We start from the raw sequence: 16,402 nt of genomic DNA, 5'->3' as shown, positions 1-16,402 counted from the left end.
CAGAAATGCAGAGTACTGGGCTCATGGTAAGGTTCTGAATGTTGGTTTTCTCACTGAGCTGGAAGGTTCATTTTCAGACGTTCCATCACCATACTAGATAACATCATCAGTGAGCCTCCAGATGAAGCACTGGTGGTATGGCCCGCTTTCTATTTATGTGTTTAGGTTTCCTTGTGTTGGTGATGTCATTCCCTGTGATGATGTCATTCCCCGTGACAATGTCATTTCCGGTTCTTTTTCTCAGGGGGTGGTAAATGGAGCATTAAAGAGCCACAAAGACATGACCCACTCTTACTAGTATCCTTACATGCAGATGAAGAAGGACACTACTTAACTGGGACAGCACATCTGTCTTAGGACAAGCTAAATAGAGACACATACAAGAATTCCTAGAAGCATGGCATTTCAACCAGAACTCGATCAGCAAACACATTGACTTAGATCCCATTTACCACCCCCTGAGAGAAACAACAGTAAATAACATCACCACAGGAAATAGTGTCACCACAGGAAATGACATCACCAACCCAAAGAAACCTAAAACCACAAATAGACTGTGGGCCAGAAGCTTACCTAGCATGGTATCGAAATGCCTGAAAACGAACCTTCCAGTTCAGCAAGCAAACCTACACCCAGAGCCTCAACATGAGCTACAAATCTTCTCAAAACTCACTCATGGTAAGATTCTTGGTAGTGTAGATGAGCAGAGAGATCTCGGTGTCCGTATACATAGATCCCTGAAAGTTGCCAACCAGGTTGACCAGGTTGTTAAGAAGGCATGCGGTGTGTTAGCTTTTATTAGTAGAGGGATTGAGTTTCAGAGCCATGAGGTCGTGCTACAGCTGTACAAAACTCTGGTGCGGCCGCACTTGGAGTATTGTGTACAGTTCTGGTCACCGCATTATAGGAAGGATGTGGAAGCTTTGGAAAGGATTCAGAGGGAATTTACTAGGATGTTGCCTGGTATGGAGGGAAGGTCTTATGAGGGACTTGAGGCTGTTTTCATTAGCGAGAAGAAGATTGAGAGGTGACTTAATTGAGACATATGAGATAATCAGACGATTAACAGTGAGAACCTTTTTCCTCAGATGGTGATGGCTAATACGAGGGAACACAGCTTTAAGTCGAGTGGTGATAGATGTAGGACAGATGTCAGAGGTAGTTTCTTTACTCAGAAAGTAATAGATGCATGGAATGCCCTGCCTACACTAGCAGTAGACTCACCAGCTTTAAGGGCATTTAAATGGTCATTGGATAGACATATGGATGAAAATAGAATACTGTCGGACAGATAAGCTTCAGATTGGTTCCATAGGTCGGCACAACATTGAAGGCCAAAGGCCTGTCGCTGTCATGTTCTATGTTCTATATTCTATATTCTCTATCATCCCAGAAATCAGTCTGGCAATCTTCACTGCATTCCACTATAGCCAGAAAATCCTTCTTCAGATAAGGAGACCAAAACTGTACACAATACTCCAGGTGTGGTCTCACCAATGCCCTGTGCAATTACAGCAAGACATCCCAGCTCCTGTACTCAAATTGTCTCACTGTTAAGGTCAGCATCCCATTTACTTCCTTCATTGCCTACTTCACCTACATACTTACTTTCAATAACTAGTGCGCGAAGACACCCTGGCCTCACTGCACCTCCCCCTTTCCCAATCTATCACCATTTAGATAATAATCTACTTTCCTGTTTTCACTGCCACTGTGGATAACCTCACATCTATCCACATTTTACTGTATTTGCTATGTTTGTCCACATACTCAACCTGTCCAAATCACACTACAACATCTCGGTATTCTCCTCACAGCTCACCCTCCCTCCTAGCGCTATGTCATCTGTAAACTTGGAGATATCACATTTTGTTCCCTCATCTAAATCATTAATATATTTTGTGAATAGCTGGGGTCTTAGTATTGATCCCTGTGGTACCTCACTAGTCACTACCTGCAACTTGGAAATAGACCTGTTTGTTCCTACTTTTTGTTTCCTGTCCTGCCTGTTCTTCATTTATGTCAGTACACTACTCCCAACTCCAGGAACACTTACATACTAATCTCTTTGTGGCACCTTGTCAAAAGCCTTCTGAAAGTCCAATTAAACCACATTCCTTGGTTCTCCTTTATCACTCTACTAGCTATGTCCTCGAGAGATTCGAGCAGAGTTTTCCTTTTGTCAATCCAAACTGATTTGATCCAATCGGTTTTTCAAGGCTCTCTATTAAACCGTTCAGAATGGACTCTCGCTATCTCCCCAATCCTGATGTCAGGCTAGCCAGTTTATGATTCCCAGATTTCTCTCTGCCTCCCTTTTGAAATAGTGAGGTTACATTAGCTACCTTCCAATCTGTATTTGGAGGTATTGGACTGGAGTGGACAAAGTTAAAAATCACACAACACCAGGTTATAGTCTAACAGGTTATCATCCAGCACTAGTCCTGATGAAGAAGCATCACTTTGAAAAATAGTGCTTGCACTCTGTAGGAAGTGTTCCAGAATCTAAAGAAGTTTAGAAGATGACCACTGACACATCCATTATTTCGAGGACAACTTCCTTAAGATCCTGAAATGTACATTATTGGACCCAAGCCTTTAATCCCATCAATTTCCCCATTACCATTTCCCTACTCATATTGATAATCTTCACTTTCACTTGACCATGTGCTCTCCAGTATTTTGGGGATATTGTTTGTATTGTCCTTTATTTAAGTAGTCTGCCAACTCTTTGTTTCACATTACAATGTCTCCTGTTTGTGATTAAAATGGGCCTACATTTATCTTCACTAATCCTTCACATTCCCTTAAAATATTTTACAATCAGTTTATATGTTCCTCACAAGCTGATGCTTGTACTTTATTTCCCTTTTTGAGTCAACCCTTTGGTCCTTTTTTGCTGAAATGTAAGCTGCTCCCAATCCTAAAGTCTGCTTTCTCCATTCTGACCAATTTGTTTCCCTTTCCTTGGATTATATAGTCCCTAATTTCCCTTGTTAACTATGGTCAGGCCATCTTTCCCATTTGATTTTTGACTCAGATGGGAATGAACATTTGTTGCAGATCCTCCATGCACGCTTTTATTGTTTCTCATTTCCTGTCCACTATCAGCTCTTTAAGTAATGTTCCCCAATTTAATATAGCCACTTCATGGCATATACCCTTGCAGTTTCCCTTATTTAGATTCAGGATCCTAATCTCAGAATCAACAATGTCACTCTCCATATTAAAGAATAATTAATTTGTTCTTGGATTGTGACTCTAGGCAGAGTCAAATGTGGCTTTCAATGTGCAATGGGATCATTATGTAAAGAGGAAAGATTTGCAGAAATGTAGGTGATAGGCAGGATAGTGAGACTAACAACATTGCTAATGCAAACATTCAGTATAGATGTGTGGGCTGAATGGTCTCTTCACTATTGTAACCATTCTTTCACACTATGGTTTGGTTTATACATACACTTCAAGGGACTGAATTAACACTTCTACCATAAGCCATTAGTTTCAGATCAATTCAGTCCCTTGAGTGACTGACACTTCTCTTTTTCCAGTATTACAGACAATTCAACTTTCGCATTGCTCTGATTGGAGTGGAGGTGTGGACCACAAACCAAATTTCAATTGACAAGAAAGCTACATCAACTATGGCCAGGTTCTTGAAGTGGAGGACGAACACACTTCTCCCGCGACTCCAGAATGACAACGCCCATCTCCTCGTGTATGTACCTCACACCCATCTCCCCATGTGTGTCCCTCACACCCATTTCTCCATGTGAGTACTTTAGACGGGTCAATTTTTGTCCAATGTGTGCAGGAGGGTTTCCTGACTCAGTATGTAGATAGGCCAACAAGAGGTGAGGCCACATTGTATTTGTTACTGGGTAATAAGCCGGCCATGTGTTAGATTTTCCAAGTAGGTGAGCACTTTGGTGATAGTGACCACAATTCAGTTACCTTTACTTCAGCAATGGAAAGGGATAAGTATACACCATAGGGCAAGAGTTATAGCTGGGGGAAAGGCAATTATAATGTGATTAGCAAGATTTAGGATGCATAGGATAGGGAAGGAAACTTCAGGGGATGGGCACAATAGGAATGTGGAGCTTATTCAAGGAACAGCTACTGTGTGTCCTTGATCAATATGTACCTATCAGACAGGGAGGAAATTGTCGAGCGCGGGAGCCGTGGTTTACTAAGGAAGTTGAATCGCTCGTCAAAAGGAAGAAGAAGGCTAAGTTAGGATGAGATGTAAAGGCTCAGTTAGGGTGATTGAGAGTTACAAGGTTGCCAGGAAAGACCTAAAAAGAGAGCTAAGACAAGCAAGAGGGTACATGAGAAGTTGTTGGTGGATAGGATCAGGGAAAGCCCTAAAGCTTTCTGTAGGTATGTAAGGGATAAAAGAATGGCTAGAGTAAGATTAAGGCCACTCAAGGACAGGAGTGGGAAGTTGTGCGTGGGATCAGAGGAAAAAAGGGAAGCACTAAATGAATATTTTTCATCAGTATTCACAGTGGAAAAAGACAATGTTGTCAAGGAGAATACTGAGAAACAGGCTACTAGACTAGATGGGATTGTCGGGCTTTTGCCCAAAACATCGATTTTCCTGCTCCTTGGATACTGCCTGATCTGCTGTGCTTTTCCAGCACCACTCTGATCTAGATGGAATCATAGTTCACAAAGAGGAGGTGTTAGCAATTCTAGAAAGTATGAAAATAGATAAGTCCCCTGAGCCGGGTGGGATTTGTCCTGGGTTTATCGGGGAAGCCAGGAGCAGGATGCAGACCCCTTGGCTTTGATCTTTAGGTTGTCATTGTCAAAAGGAATAATGCCAGAAGACTGGAGGGTAGCAAATGTTGTTCCCTTGTTCAAGAAGGGGAGTTAGAGACATCCCTGGTCCAGTGACCAGTGAGCCTTGCTTCAGTTGTTGGTAAAGTGTTGGAAAAGGTTATAAGAGATAGGATTTATAATAATTAGAAAGGAATAATTTGTTCAGGGATAGTCAACACGGTTTTGTGAAGTGCAGGTCATGCCTCACAAACCTTATTGAGTTCTTTGAGAAGATGACCAAACAGGTGGATGAGGGTAAAGTGGTTGATATGGTGTGTATGGATTTCAGTAAAGCGTTTGATATGTTCCCCATGATAGGCTATTGCACAAAATACGGAAGAATGGAGTTGAGGATGATATAGCAGTTTGGATCAGAAATTTGCTACCTGTAAGAAGGCAGATGGTGGTGGTTGATGGGAAATGTCCTGGAGTTCAGTTACTAGTGGTGTAACGCAAGGATCTGTTTTGGGGCTACTGCCTGGATGAGGTCATAGAAGGATAGGTTGGTAAATTTGCAGGTCTTAACAACCCTATCAACCTGGGTGGCAACTTTCACGGATCTATGTACTTGGACACTAAGATCTCTCTGCTCATCTACACTACCAAGAATGTGGAAGATATAGAATATAGGGAAATAAATAGCGATGTGGGGGAGATGGAAGAAATACTATATGAGTATTTTGCATCAGTATTTACTGTGGAAAAGGATATGGAAGATATAGACTGTACGGAAATAGATGGGTGACATCTTGAAAAGCATCCATATTACAGAGGAGGAAGTGCAGGATGTCTTGAAATGCATAAAAGTGGATAAATCCCCAGGACTTGATCAGGTGCAAAAGGAAACTCTGTGGGACACTAGGGAAGTGATTGCTGGGCCTCTTACTGAGATATTTGTGTCTTCAATAGTCACAGGTGTGGTGCCAGAAGACTGGACGTTGGCTAACGTGGTCCCATTGTTTAAGAAGGGCGGTAAGAACAAGCCAGGGAACTGTAGATCAGTGAGCCTGACATTGGTGGTGGGCAAGTTGTTGGAAGGAATCCTGAGGGACAGGATGTACATGTATTTGAAAAGGCAAGGACTGATTAGGGATAGTCAACATGTCTTTGTTCGTGGGAAATCATGTCTCACAAACTTGATTGAGTTTTTTTGAAGAAGTAGCAAAGAGGATTGAGGAGGGCAGAGCAGTAGATGTGATCTATATGGACTTCAGTAAGGCATTCAACAAGGTTCCCCATGGGAGACTGGTTAGCAAGGTTAGATCTCATGGAAGACAGGGAGAACTAGCCATTCGGATACAGAACTGGCTCAAAGGTAGAAGGCAGAGGGTGGTGGTGGAGGGTTGTTTTTCAGACTGGAGGCCTGTGACCAGTGGAGTGCCACAGGATCGGTGCTGGGTCCTCTACATTTTGTCATTTACATAAATGATTTGGATGCGAGCATAAGAGGTACAGTTAATAAGTTTGCAGCTGACACCAAAATTGGAGGTGTAGTGGACAGTGAAGAAGGTTACCTCAGATTACAGCAGGATCTTGACCAGATGGGCCAATGGGCTGAGAGGAGGCATAAATGTGAGGTGCTGCATTTTGGGAAAGCAAATCTTAGCAGGATTGATACACTTAATGGTAAGGTCTGAGGGAGTGTTGCTGAACAAAGAGACCTTGGAGTGCAGGTTCATAGCTCCTTGAAAGTGGAATTGCAGGTAGATACGACAGTGAAGAAGGTATTTGGTATGCTTTCCTTTATCGGTCAGAGTATAGAGTACAGGAGTTGGGAGGTCATGTTGCAGCTGTACAGGACATTGGTTAGGCCACTGTTGGAATATTTCATGCAATTCCAGTCTCCTTCCTATTGGAAAGATGTTGTGAACCTTGAAAGGGTTCAGAAAAGATTTACAGGATGTTGCCAGGGTTGGAGGATTTGAGCTATAGGGAGAGGCCTGAACAGGCTGGGGCTGTTTTCCCTGGAGCATCGGAGGCTGAGGGGTGACCTTATAGAGGTTTACAAAATTATGAGGGGCATTGATAGGATAAATAGGCAAAGTCTTTTCCCTGGGATTGGGGAGTCCAGAACTAGAGGGCATAGGTTTAGGGTAGAGGGGAAAGATATAAAAGAGACCTAAGGGGCAACGTTTTCACACAGAGGGTGGTACCTGTATGGAATGAGCTACCAGAGGAAGTGGTGTTTAAATTGCAACATTTAAAATGTTTAAATTGCAACATTTAAAAGGCATTTGGATGGGTATATGAATAGGAAAGGTTTGGAGGGATTTGGGCCAGATGCTGGCAGGTGGGACTAGATTGGGTTGGGATATCTGATCGGCATGGACAGGTTGGACCGAAGGGTCTGTTTCCATGCTGCACATCTCTATGACTCTATTTACCAGGATGGTGCCTGGTATGGAGTGAAGGCCTTATGAGGAAAGGCCTTATGAGGAAAGACTGAGACATTAGAGAGAAGAAGGTTGAGTGGTGACTTATTTTAGGTAAAAACAAGGGCTGCAGATGCTGGAAACCAGATTCTAGATTAGAGTGGTGTTGGAAAAGCACAGCAGTTGAGGCAGCATCTGAGGAGCAGGAAAATCGCTGTTTCGGGCAAAAGCCCTTCATCAGGAATAGGATGAAGGGCTTTTGCCCGAAACGTTGATTTTCCTGCTCCTCGGATGCTGCCTGACCTGCTGTGCTTTTCCAGCACCACTCTAATCTAGAACCTGGTGACTTATTTTAGACAGATAATGTAATTTATATACTTCATATAAAAAGTCTTGGGTACTGACTGAAGGAGAATAGCAAAGAAGGAGAATAGCAAAGAAGGAGAATATAAAAATATTGGCAAATAAAATAAATGAAATTCCAAAGGCATTTTTAAAGCAAAGTACGGACAAATGGATCGTGAGTAAGGGCCGATCAGTCGCAATCTGTGTATGCAGATGGAAAACATTGGTAAGGTTTTAACTGTTTTCACCTTAGGTGAGGATGCTGGGGTTATGACATTTAGGGAGAGTGTCTTTGATGCATTAAGTAAATTAAATTTTGAGAGGTATGAGTGATTTTAATTGGATTAAAATTGCACGAATCTTCAGGCTCTGTACCTCAGAGTGCAGTGGGAATCAAGGGAGGAGAGGGAAGGCTCCCTGACTTATTTTTCAATTCCTCTCTGATCATTGGAAAGGTGCCAAGGGACTCGAGGACAATTAATGTGGTACCATCTTTCAAAATGATGTTGGGGTAAACTACAAGACAGTGAGTCTAACATCAATGGTTGGGAAATTTTTGGAAAAATTTCTGAGGACCAGAATTAACCTTGATTTGGAAAGGCAAGGATTTTAGTCAGCATTGCTTTGTCACAGGGAGATGATGTCTGACAGTTTTCAAGGAGGTGACTCTGTGTGTAGGGGTCGAAGTTAGTTCAGTGGATGAAACTTTTTTGACAAGATTTTTGACAAGGGGCTACGTTGCAGACAGGTCAAGAAGGTAAGAGCCCATGGGATCTAAGAAATTTGGATCTTAAATTGGCTTAGTGGTAGGAGGCAAAGAGTGATGTTCAAAGCTAGTTTTAGTGGCTGGAAGTCTGTGTCCAGCTGCATATCACAGGGCTGGAGCCATTGCAGGTGTTGTGTTCACTAATGATCTAGACAGGAACATATGACATGTAATCAGTAAGGTCACTGATGCTATGAAAATTGGCAAAGCAGTAAATAGTGAAGAGGAAGTCTGAGACAAAGGATGATGTGCTGAACAATATCTCATGGAGTTTAATCATGAAATGTGTGCAATTTCACAATCTGTTTGGGAAAAAAAGAACATCTAAACGTGAGTTTCATTCCTCTTGGGATTGCCACAAAAATAAATAATTTAATCAAAACACCCAAGTCCTCGACCTACCACTTTGATGGGATCACCATGAACCCAAAACACTGACTAGATTCCCACATTTAGCAATTATAAAGTACAAATCAATATATACTAATCACAAGTAAACAGCTTCCAATTATCAACATATGGCTGTACTCGGACAAAGAAAATTACAGCACAGGAACAGGCCCTTCGGCCCAACAAGCCCACACTGACCCTCCCAAGTCTCGTCCAACAGACCCAATTCCCCCCTACCCTATATCTACCCCTCATATAATACACCCCTGAACACTACAGGCAATTTAGCATGGCCAGTTCACCTAATCTGCACATCTTTGGACTGTGGTAGGAAACCAGAGCACCTGGAGGAAACCCACGCAGACACAGGGAGAATGTGCAAACTCCACACAGACAGTTGCCAGAGGCTGGAATCTAACCTGGCGCTGGCACTGTGAGGCAGCAGTGCTAACCACTGAGCCAACATGCTGCCCCTCCTAGCCCATTCATGTATATGTCTAGATACATCTTAAATGACACTATCATGCCCACCCTTACCACTTCTACTGGCAACGGATTCCAGGCACCCACCACCCTTTGCGTAAAACACTTTGCACGCACATCTCCCCTAAACTTTACCCCTTTCACCTTGACCTTGTGACCCTACTAACTGAGTCCCCTACTCTGGGATAGCTTCTTGCTATCCACCCTGTCTATACCTCTCATGATTTTGTCGACCTCAATCAGGTCTCCCCCCCAGTCTCCATCTTTCTAATGAAAATAATTCGAATCTACTCAACCTCTCTTCATAGCTAGTGCCCTCCATACCAGGCAACATCCTGGTGAACCTCCTGTGCACCCTCTCCAAAGCAGCCACATCTTTTTGGTAATGTGGCGACCAGAATTGTACAAAGTTTTCCAAATGTGGCTGAACCAAAGTCTTATACATATGTAACATAACCTGTCAACTCTTGTACTCAATACCCCGTCCGCTGAAGGAAAGCATGCCGTATACCACTCTGTCAACCTGCATTGCCACCTTCAGGGTACAATGGACCTAAACACCCAGATCTCTCTGTATATCAAGTTTCCCCAGAACTTTTCCATTACTGTATAGTTCTCTCTTGAACTGGACCTTCCAAAATGTGTCACCTCGCATTTGCCCGGACTGAACTTCATCTGCCATTTCTCTGCCCAATTTTCTAATCTATCTATATTCTGCTGCATTCTCTAACAGTCCCCTTCACTATCTGCTCCTCCATCAATCTTAGTGACATCTACAAACCTGTTAATTAGACCACCTATACCTTCCTCCAAATCATTTATGTCCATCCCTGTGGAACACCACTGGTCACAATTCTCCATTTTGAGAAACACCCTTCCACTCCTACTCTCTGTCTCCTGTTGCCCAGCTAGTTCTTTATCCAGCTAGCTAGTACACCCTGGACCCCATGCAACTTTACTTTCTCCATCAGTATACCATGAGGAACTTTATCAAACACATCACTGAAGTCGATGTGTATGACATCTAGAGCCCTTCCCTCATCAATCAATTATGTCACTTCCTCAAAGAATTCTATTAAGTTGGTAAGACATGACCTTCCCTGCACAAAACCATATTGTCTATCACTGATAAGCCGATTTTCTCCCAAATAAGAATACATCCTATGTCTGAGGATCTTCTCGAGCAGCTTTCCTACCACTGACATCAGACTCACCGATCTGCAATTACCTGAATATCCCTGCTACCCTTCTTAAACAAGGGGACAACACGAGCAATTCTACAGTCCTCTGGGACCTTGCCTGTATTCAAGGATGCTGCACAGACATCCGTTAAGGCCCCAGCTATTTCCTCTCTCACGTTCCTCAGTAACCTGGGATAATCCCAACCAGACCTGGGGACTTGTCCACCTTAATGCTTTTTAGAGTACACAACACTTCCTCCTCCTTATGCCAAATTGCCCTCGAGTAATCAAACATCTATCCCTAACCTCAATATCCGTCACTCTCCTCGGTGAATACCGATACAAAGTACTTGTTCAGAATCTCACCCATTTTGTCTGACTCTACGCATAACTTTCCTCCATTGTCCTTGAGTGGACCAGCCCTTTCTCTAGTTACCCTCTTGCTCCTTATGTATGGATAAAAGGCCTTGGGATTTTCCTTAACCCTGTTTGCTAAAGATATTTCATGATCCTCTTTAGCCCTCTTAATTCTTCGTTTCAGATTAGTCCTACATTCCTGATATTCTGCTAAACCTTCATCCATCTTCAGTTGCCTCGACCTTATGTATGCTTTCTTTTTCCTCTTAGCTAGTCTCATAATTTCACCTGTCATCCATGCTTCCCTAATCTTGCCATTTCTATCCCTCATTTTCACAGGGACATGTCTATCCTGAACTCTAACCAACCTCTCTTTAAAAGCCTCCCTCATACTGAATATGGAATTACCCTCAAACAGCTGCTCCCAATCCACATTCCTCAGCTCATGCTGAACCTTGCTATAGTTGGTGTTTCCCCCAATTTAGCACTCTTCCAAGGAACACTTGTGTCTTTGTCCATAAGTAATCTAAAACTTACGGAATTGTGATCATTATTCCCAAAATAATCCCCGACTGAAACCTTAATGACCTGGCTGGGCTCATTCCCCAACACCAGGTACAGTATGGCTCTTTCCTGAGTTGGACGATTCACATATTGCTCTAGAAAACCCTCCTGGATGCTCCTTACAAATTCTGCTCCATCTAGACCTATAACACCAAGTGAATCCCAGTCAATGTTGGGAAAATTAAAATCTCCCATGAAGACCACCCTGTTGCTCCAACAACTTTCCATAATTTGTTTACATATTTGTACCTCTAGCTCGCTGTTGGGAGGCCTGTAGTACAGCCCCAACATTGTTACTGCACCCATCCTATTCCTGAGCTCAGCCCATATTGCCTCACTGCTCAGTTCCTCCATCGTGCCCTCCTTCAGCACAGCTGTGATATCCTCTCTGACCAGTAATGAATCTTCTCCACCCCTTTTACCTCCCTCTCTATCCCACCTGAAGCATCATTGTCAGTAATGCCCTTCCCTCAACCAAGTCTCAGTAATAGCAATAACATCACACTCCCAGGGACTAATCCAAGCCCTAAGTTCATCTCCCTTACCTATTACATTTGCCGCATTAAAACAAATGCACCTCAGACCACCTGACCCTTTGTGTTCATCATCTGCTTCCTGCCTACTCTTCCCCTTAGTCATTAGCTGACTCCATTATCCTGTTCCTTACAGGCTTTAGTTACTGCCGCCTTACTGTCCACTAACCTCATTTGGATTCCCTTCCACCTTCCACATTAGTTGAAACCCTCTCCAACAGCATTAGCAAAAGCACCCCCAAGGACATTGGTTCCACTCCGGCTGTACAATTTTTTAAAAGTCCTACCTCCCCCAGAACTGATCCCAGAGTCTCAACAATCTGAACCCCTCCCTCCTGCACTATCTCTCAAGCCACGTATTTATCCTGTCTATTCTTTCATTTCTACTCTGACCAGCACGTGGCAATGGTGCCAATCTTGAGATTACTACCCTTGAGATCCTATCTTTAACTTGGTTCCTAATGCCCTAAATTCTGCTTGTCGGACCTCATCCCACTTATTATCTGTATCATTGGTGCCTACATGCACCACGACAGCTGGCTGTTCACCCTCCCCCTTCAGAATGTCCCGCAGACGATCTGGGACATTCCTGACCCGTGCACCTGGGAGGCAACATACCATTCGGGAGTCTTGTTTTCAACCATAGAACAGCCGATCTACTCCGCTTACAATTCAATCCCCTTTGACTATAACCCTTCCACTCTTATTCCCATCCTTCTGAACAGCAAAACCAGCCACGGTGCCATGAACCTGGCTACTGTTGCCTTCCCCTGATGAGCCACCTCCCCCATCAGTATCCAAAATAGTTTTAATACCTTGGGGCATAATTTAAATTGATTGGTTAAATTTGAGCTGCTGTGAAAGCAACTGAGGTATCAAGGTCACAGCCAAAATGTTACATCTTTCAAATTTCCAGCACACTGTGACTGCAAGTCAGTCACATGACAGGTGCTTGCCAGTTTTTAGCTTTCACTCTCTTAAAGGTACAGTTCACACCTTCAACTCATAGCAATCTTTCAGAATGGGGATGCAGGTTTCAGTTCATTAATATGTAAATCCCAGAACTTATTACAAGTCACATTCCTAAGATAACCTCAGGTTTCATAAAACAAGGTGATATCTTAGTTCGGACAATGCATAAAGGTTGTGAGGTTAGAGTCTGTCTGTATCCCAATTTGAGTCAGACTGGTTCTATTTCCAAAGTAGAAATTTATGAAATGTCACATAGACTGACTGCCGACAAATTGTGCCTTTTGAACAAATTAGAATGTATCTGCAAATGCAAATCTGCAAATGCAAATTTGTATGTTTGAGTGAACGACTGAGTGAATGAGAGTGTGTGTGTGTGTGTCACATTCCCACAGGCCTGACCAAGTACTGGCAAATGGGACATGAGGAGATAACATTTTGATGCCTGGCTCAGACATGTGGGCAAACAAATTGGGTGGCTCAGTGGTTAGCACTGCTGTCTCACAACACCAGGGTTCGATACCAGCCTTGGGTGACTGTCTGTATAGAGTTTGCATATTCTTCCCATGTGTGTGTGGGTTTACCCCAGGTGGTCCAGTTCCCTCCCACAGCCCAAAGATGTGCAGGTTAGTTACATTGGCCATGCTAAATTGCCCATTGTGTTCAGGGATGTGTAGGTTAGTCACATTGGTCAGGGGTAAATATAGGATAATAAGGTAGGGGAAAGGGTTTTGGTGGGTTACTCTTCAGAGGTTCAGTGTGGACCTGTTGGGCTGAAGGGCCTGCTTTCACATTGTCGGGATTCGATTCTACAAATTTCTTCATGCTGCAAGGCATTATGATTCGATCAAGCTTGTATACTTATAGGGTAGTAATTGACGGAGTTGGATTTGTCCTGCTTTTTATGTACAGGACTTACTGGGTGATTTTTCACACTGTCAGGTAGATGCCAGTGTGTAACTATACTGGAACAGTTTGGTTAGGGGAGTAGCAAATTCTGGAGCGCACAAAAAATGCAACGAGCCTGTGTCCTTTATCAAAGATGACTGTTCTGTCAGACATTTTTAATTGTAGAATGATGTTAACAGTGATTTCTCTTTTACAGAGGTGACGGTTTTGAGTATGGCGTTACAGGTTTGGCACCGTTAAGCGTGATGTGTTCATCGGATTATTCTGGAGGAGTAAATATTGTGAGTAATCATTCTGCCTTTGATTTCCCAACTCCTTGAGGATTGTAACACATTGCCCCTGTCTAAGACTGAGGAGAGGACAGTGACTGATCCACTCTGAACAGTGTGAGGATTTTGTTCCAATGTTTTTTCCAGTGGTTTAACAGTTGTCAGGATCCCCATGGAAATCAATAAGCCAACAACAGCAAATATAGTAAATGACCGTAGTCAGTTCCTTAGGGCTTTGGACGAGGACCCTTGCTATTTGTTGTGTACGTTAATGGTTGAGATATGAATGTGGGAGATCATAGCATCATGGAGTCCTACAGCACGGACAAAGGCACTTCGACCCAAACTGGTCTACGCTGACCAAAAGGTCCATCCACGCAAACCTCATTTCCCTGCACTTGGCCCATAAACTTTCTAAACCTTTCCTATCCATGTATTTGTACAAATGCCTTTTAAATGTTGTTAATGTCCCTTTCTCAACCACTTCCCCTGGCAACTCATTCCATATGGCGAAAGTGAGGACTGTAGATACTGGAGGTTAGAGTCGAGAGTGTGGTGCTAGAAAAGCACAGCAAGTCAGGCAGCATTCGAGGAGCAGGCGAGGAAACATTTCGGGCAAAAGCCCTTCATCAGGAATGAACTGATGAAGGACCTTTGCCGGAAACGTTAACTTTCCTGCTCCTCTGATGCTACCTGATCTGCTGTGCTTTTCTAGTGCCACATTCTCGAGCTCATTCCCTATGCATCCCACCCTCTGTGTAAAACATTGCCCCCAAGTACCCTTTTATTCTTTCCCCTCTGACCTTAAACTGATGCCCTATCGTCCTTGAAACCCCAACCCTGGGAAAAAGACTGAGTGCATTCACCCGGTCCATGCCTTTCATGATCTTATACACTTATATGACATAATCCCCCTAATTCTCCTATGCTCTAAAGAAAAAAGCCATAGCTTGTCCAACTTCTTCCTATAACTCAAATCATTGAGTCCTGGCAACATCCTTGGAAATTTCTTCTGCGCTCTTTCCAGTTTAATAGCATCCTTCCTGTAACAAGGTGACCAAACGGAAGACAATACTCCAAGTGCAGCCTCACCTACGTCCTGGTAAGGCCGCACCTGGAGTTTTGCGCGCAGTTCTGGTCATTATTTTATAGGAAGGATGTTGAAGCTTTGGAAAGGGTTCAAAGGAGATTTACTAGAATGTTGCCTGGTATAGAAGGAAGATCTTACAAAGGAAGGCTGAGGGAACTGAGGCTGTTTTCATTGGAGAGAAGAAGGTTGAGAGGTGACTTAATCGAGATGTATAAGATGATCAGAGAGTTAGAGAGTGGACAGTGAGAGCCTTTTTCCTTGGATGGTGATGGCTAGCATGAGGGGATATAGCATTAAATTGAGGGGTGATAGATTTAGGACAGACATCAGGGGCCGTTTCTTCACTCAGAGTAATAGGGGTGTGGAACGGCCTGCCTGCAACAGTAGTAGATCTGGCCGGCAAGGTGAGTTGGACTGAAGGGTCTGTTTCAATGCTGTACATCTCCATGTGGGTAATTAGAAGCTGGAACCACATATGTCTCTTCTCCACAGATGAAAAGGGAAAGTTCTGAGTGTGAAAGTGAAACTTGGAAGCCACAGTAACAAGTTGAAATGCATTTGATGGATTATCCCCTTGGCACTCTGACTGAAGGTTGCTAAGAATGCTTCAGCCTTATCTTCTGCATTGATGAGGATGGAGATATTTGTGGAGCCTCCTCTTCCAGTGAGTTAGAGTCATAGAGATGTACATACGGAAACAGACCCTTCAGTCCAACTGGTCCATGCCGACCAGATAGCCTAAATTAATCTAGTCCCATTTGACAGCACTTGGTCCATATCCCTCAAAACTCTTCCTATTCATATACCATTCAGATACCTTTTAAATGTTATAATTGTACCAGCCTCCACCACTTCCTCTGGTAGCTCATTCCATATGCACAGCACCCTCTCCATGAAAATATTGCCCCTTAGGTCCTTTTTATATCTTTCCCCCCTCAGCCCTCTAGTTCTGGACTCCCTGACCCCAGGGAAAAGACCTTGTCTATTTATCTTATCCAAGGCCGTTATGATTTTATAAACCTCTATAAGGTCACCCCTCAGCCTCTGACGCTCCAGGGAAAACAATCCCAGCATGTTCAGCTTCTTCATATAGTTCAGACCCTCCAACCCTACATCCTTGTAAATCTTTTCTGAACCCTTTCAAGTTTCACAACATAGAACATTACAGCGCAGTACAGACCCTTCGGCTCTTGATGTTACGCCGACCTGTCATACCAATCTGAAGCCCATCTAACCTACACTATTCCACGTACATCCATATGCTTGTCCAATGGTGACTTAAATGTACTTAAAGTTGGCGAATCTACTACCATTGCAGGCAAAGCATTCCATACCCTCACTACTCTC

The 16,402-nt window shown here is 43.4% G+C and overlaps 1 protein-coding gene across 1 annotated transcript in view; it reads left to right on the top strand.

The window, feature by feature from the left end:
* Positions 1-16,402, top strand: part of LOC122546170 (disintegrin and metalloproteinase domain-containing protein 12-like) — a 467,862-nt gene that overhangs the window by 191,352 nt on the left and 260,108 nt on the right. Inside the window, exons 9-10 of the mRNA XM_087986005.1 lie at positions 3,552-3,718; positions 13,893-13,977. Of these exons, the coding sequence (XP_087842131.1) occupies positions 3,552-3,718; positions 13,893-13,977 (252 nt within the window). The remainder of the gene's footprint in view (positions 1-3,551; positions 3,719-13,892; positions 13,978-16,402) is intronic.

This window comes from Chiloscyllium plagiosum, unplaced genomic scaffold (genome assembly GCF_037043375.1).
Source record: "Chiloscyllium plagiosum isolate Xiang-an unplaced genomic scaffold, Cpla_swu_hap1 HiC_scaffold_1, whole genome shotgun sequence".
Lineage (NCBI taxonomy): Eukaryota > Metazoa > Chordata > Chondrichthyes > Orectolobiformes > Hemiscylliidae > Chiloscyllium > Chiloscyllium plagiosum.
Note: the sequence above shows the minus strand (reverse complement) of the source record. Positions and strands in the feature narration are given on the sequence as shown.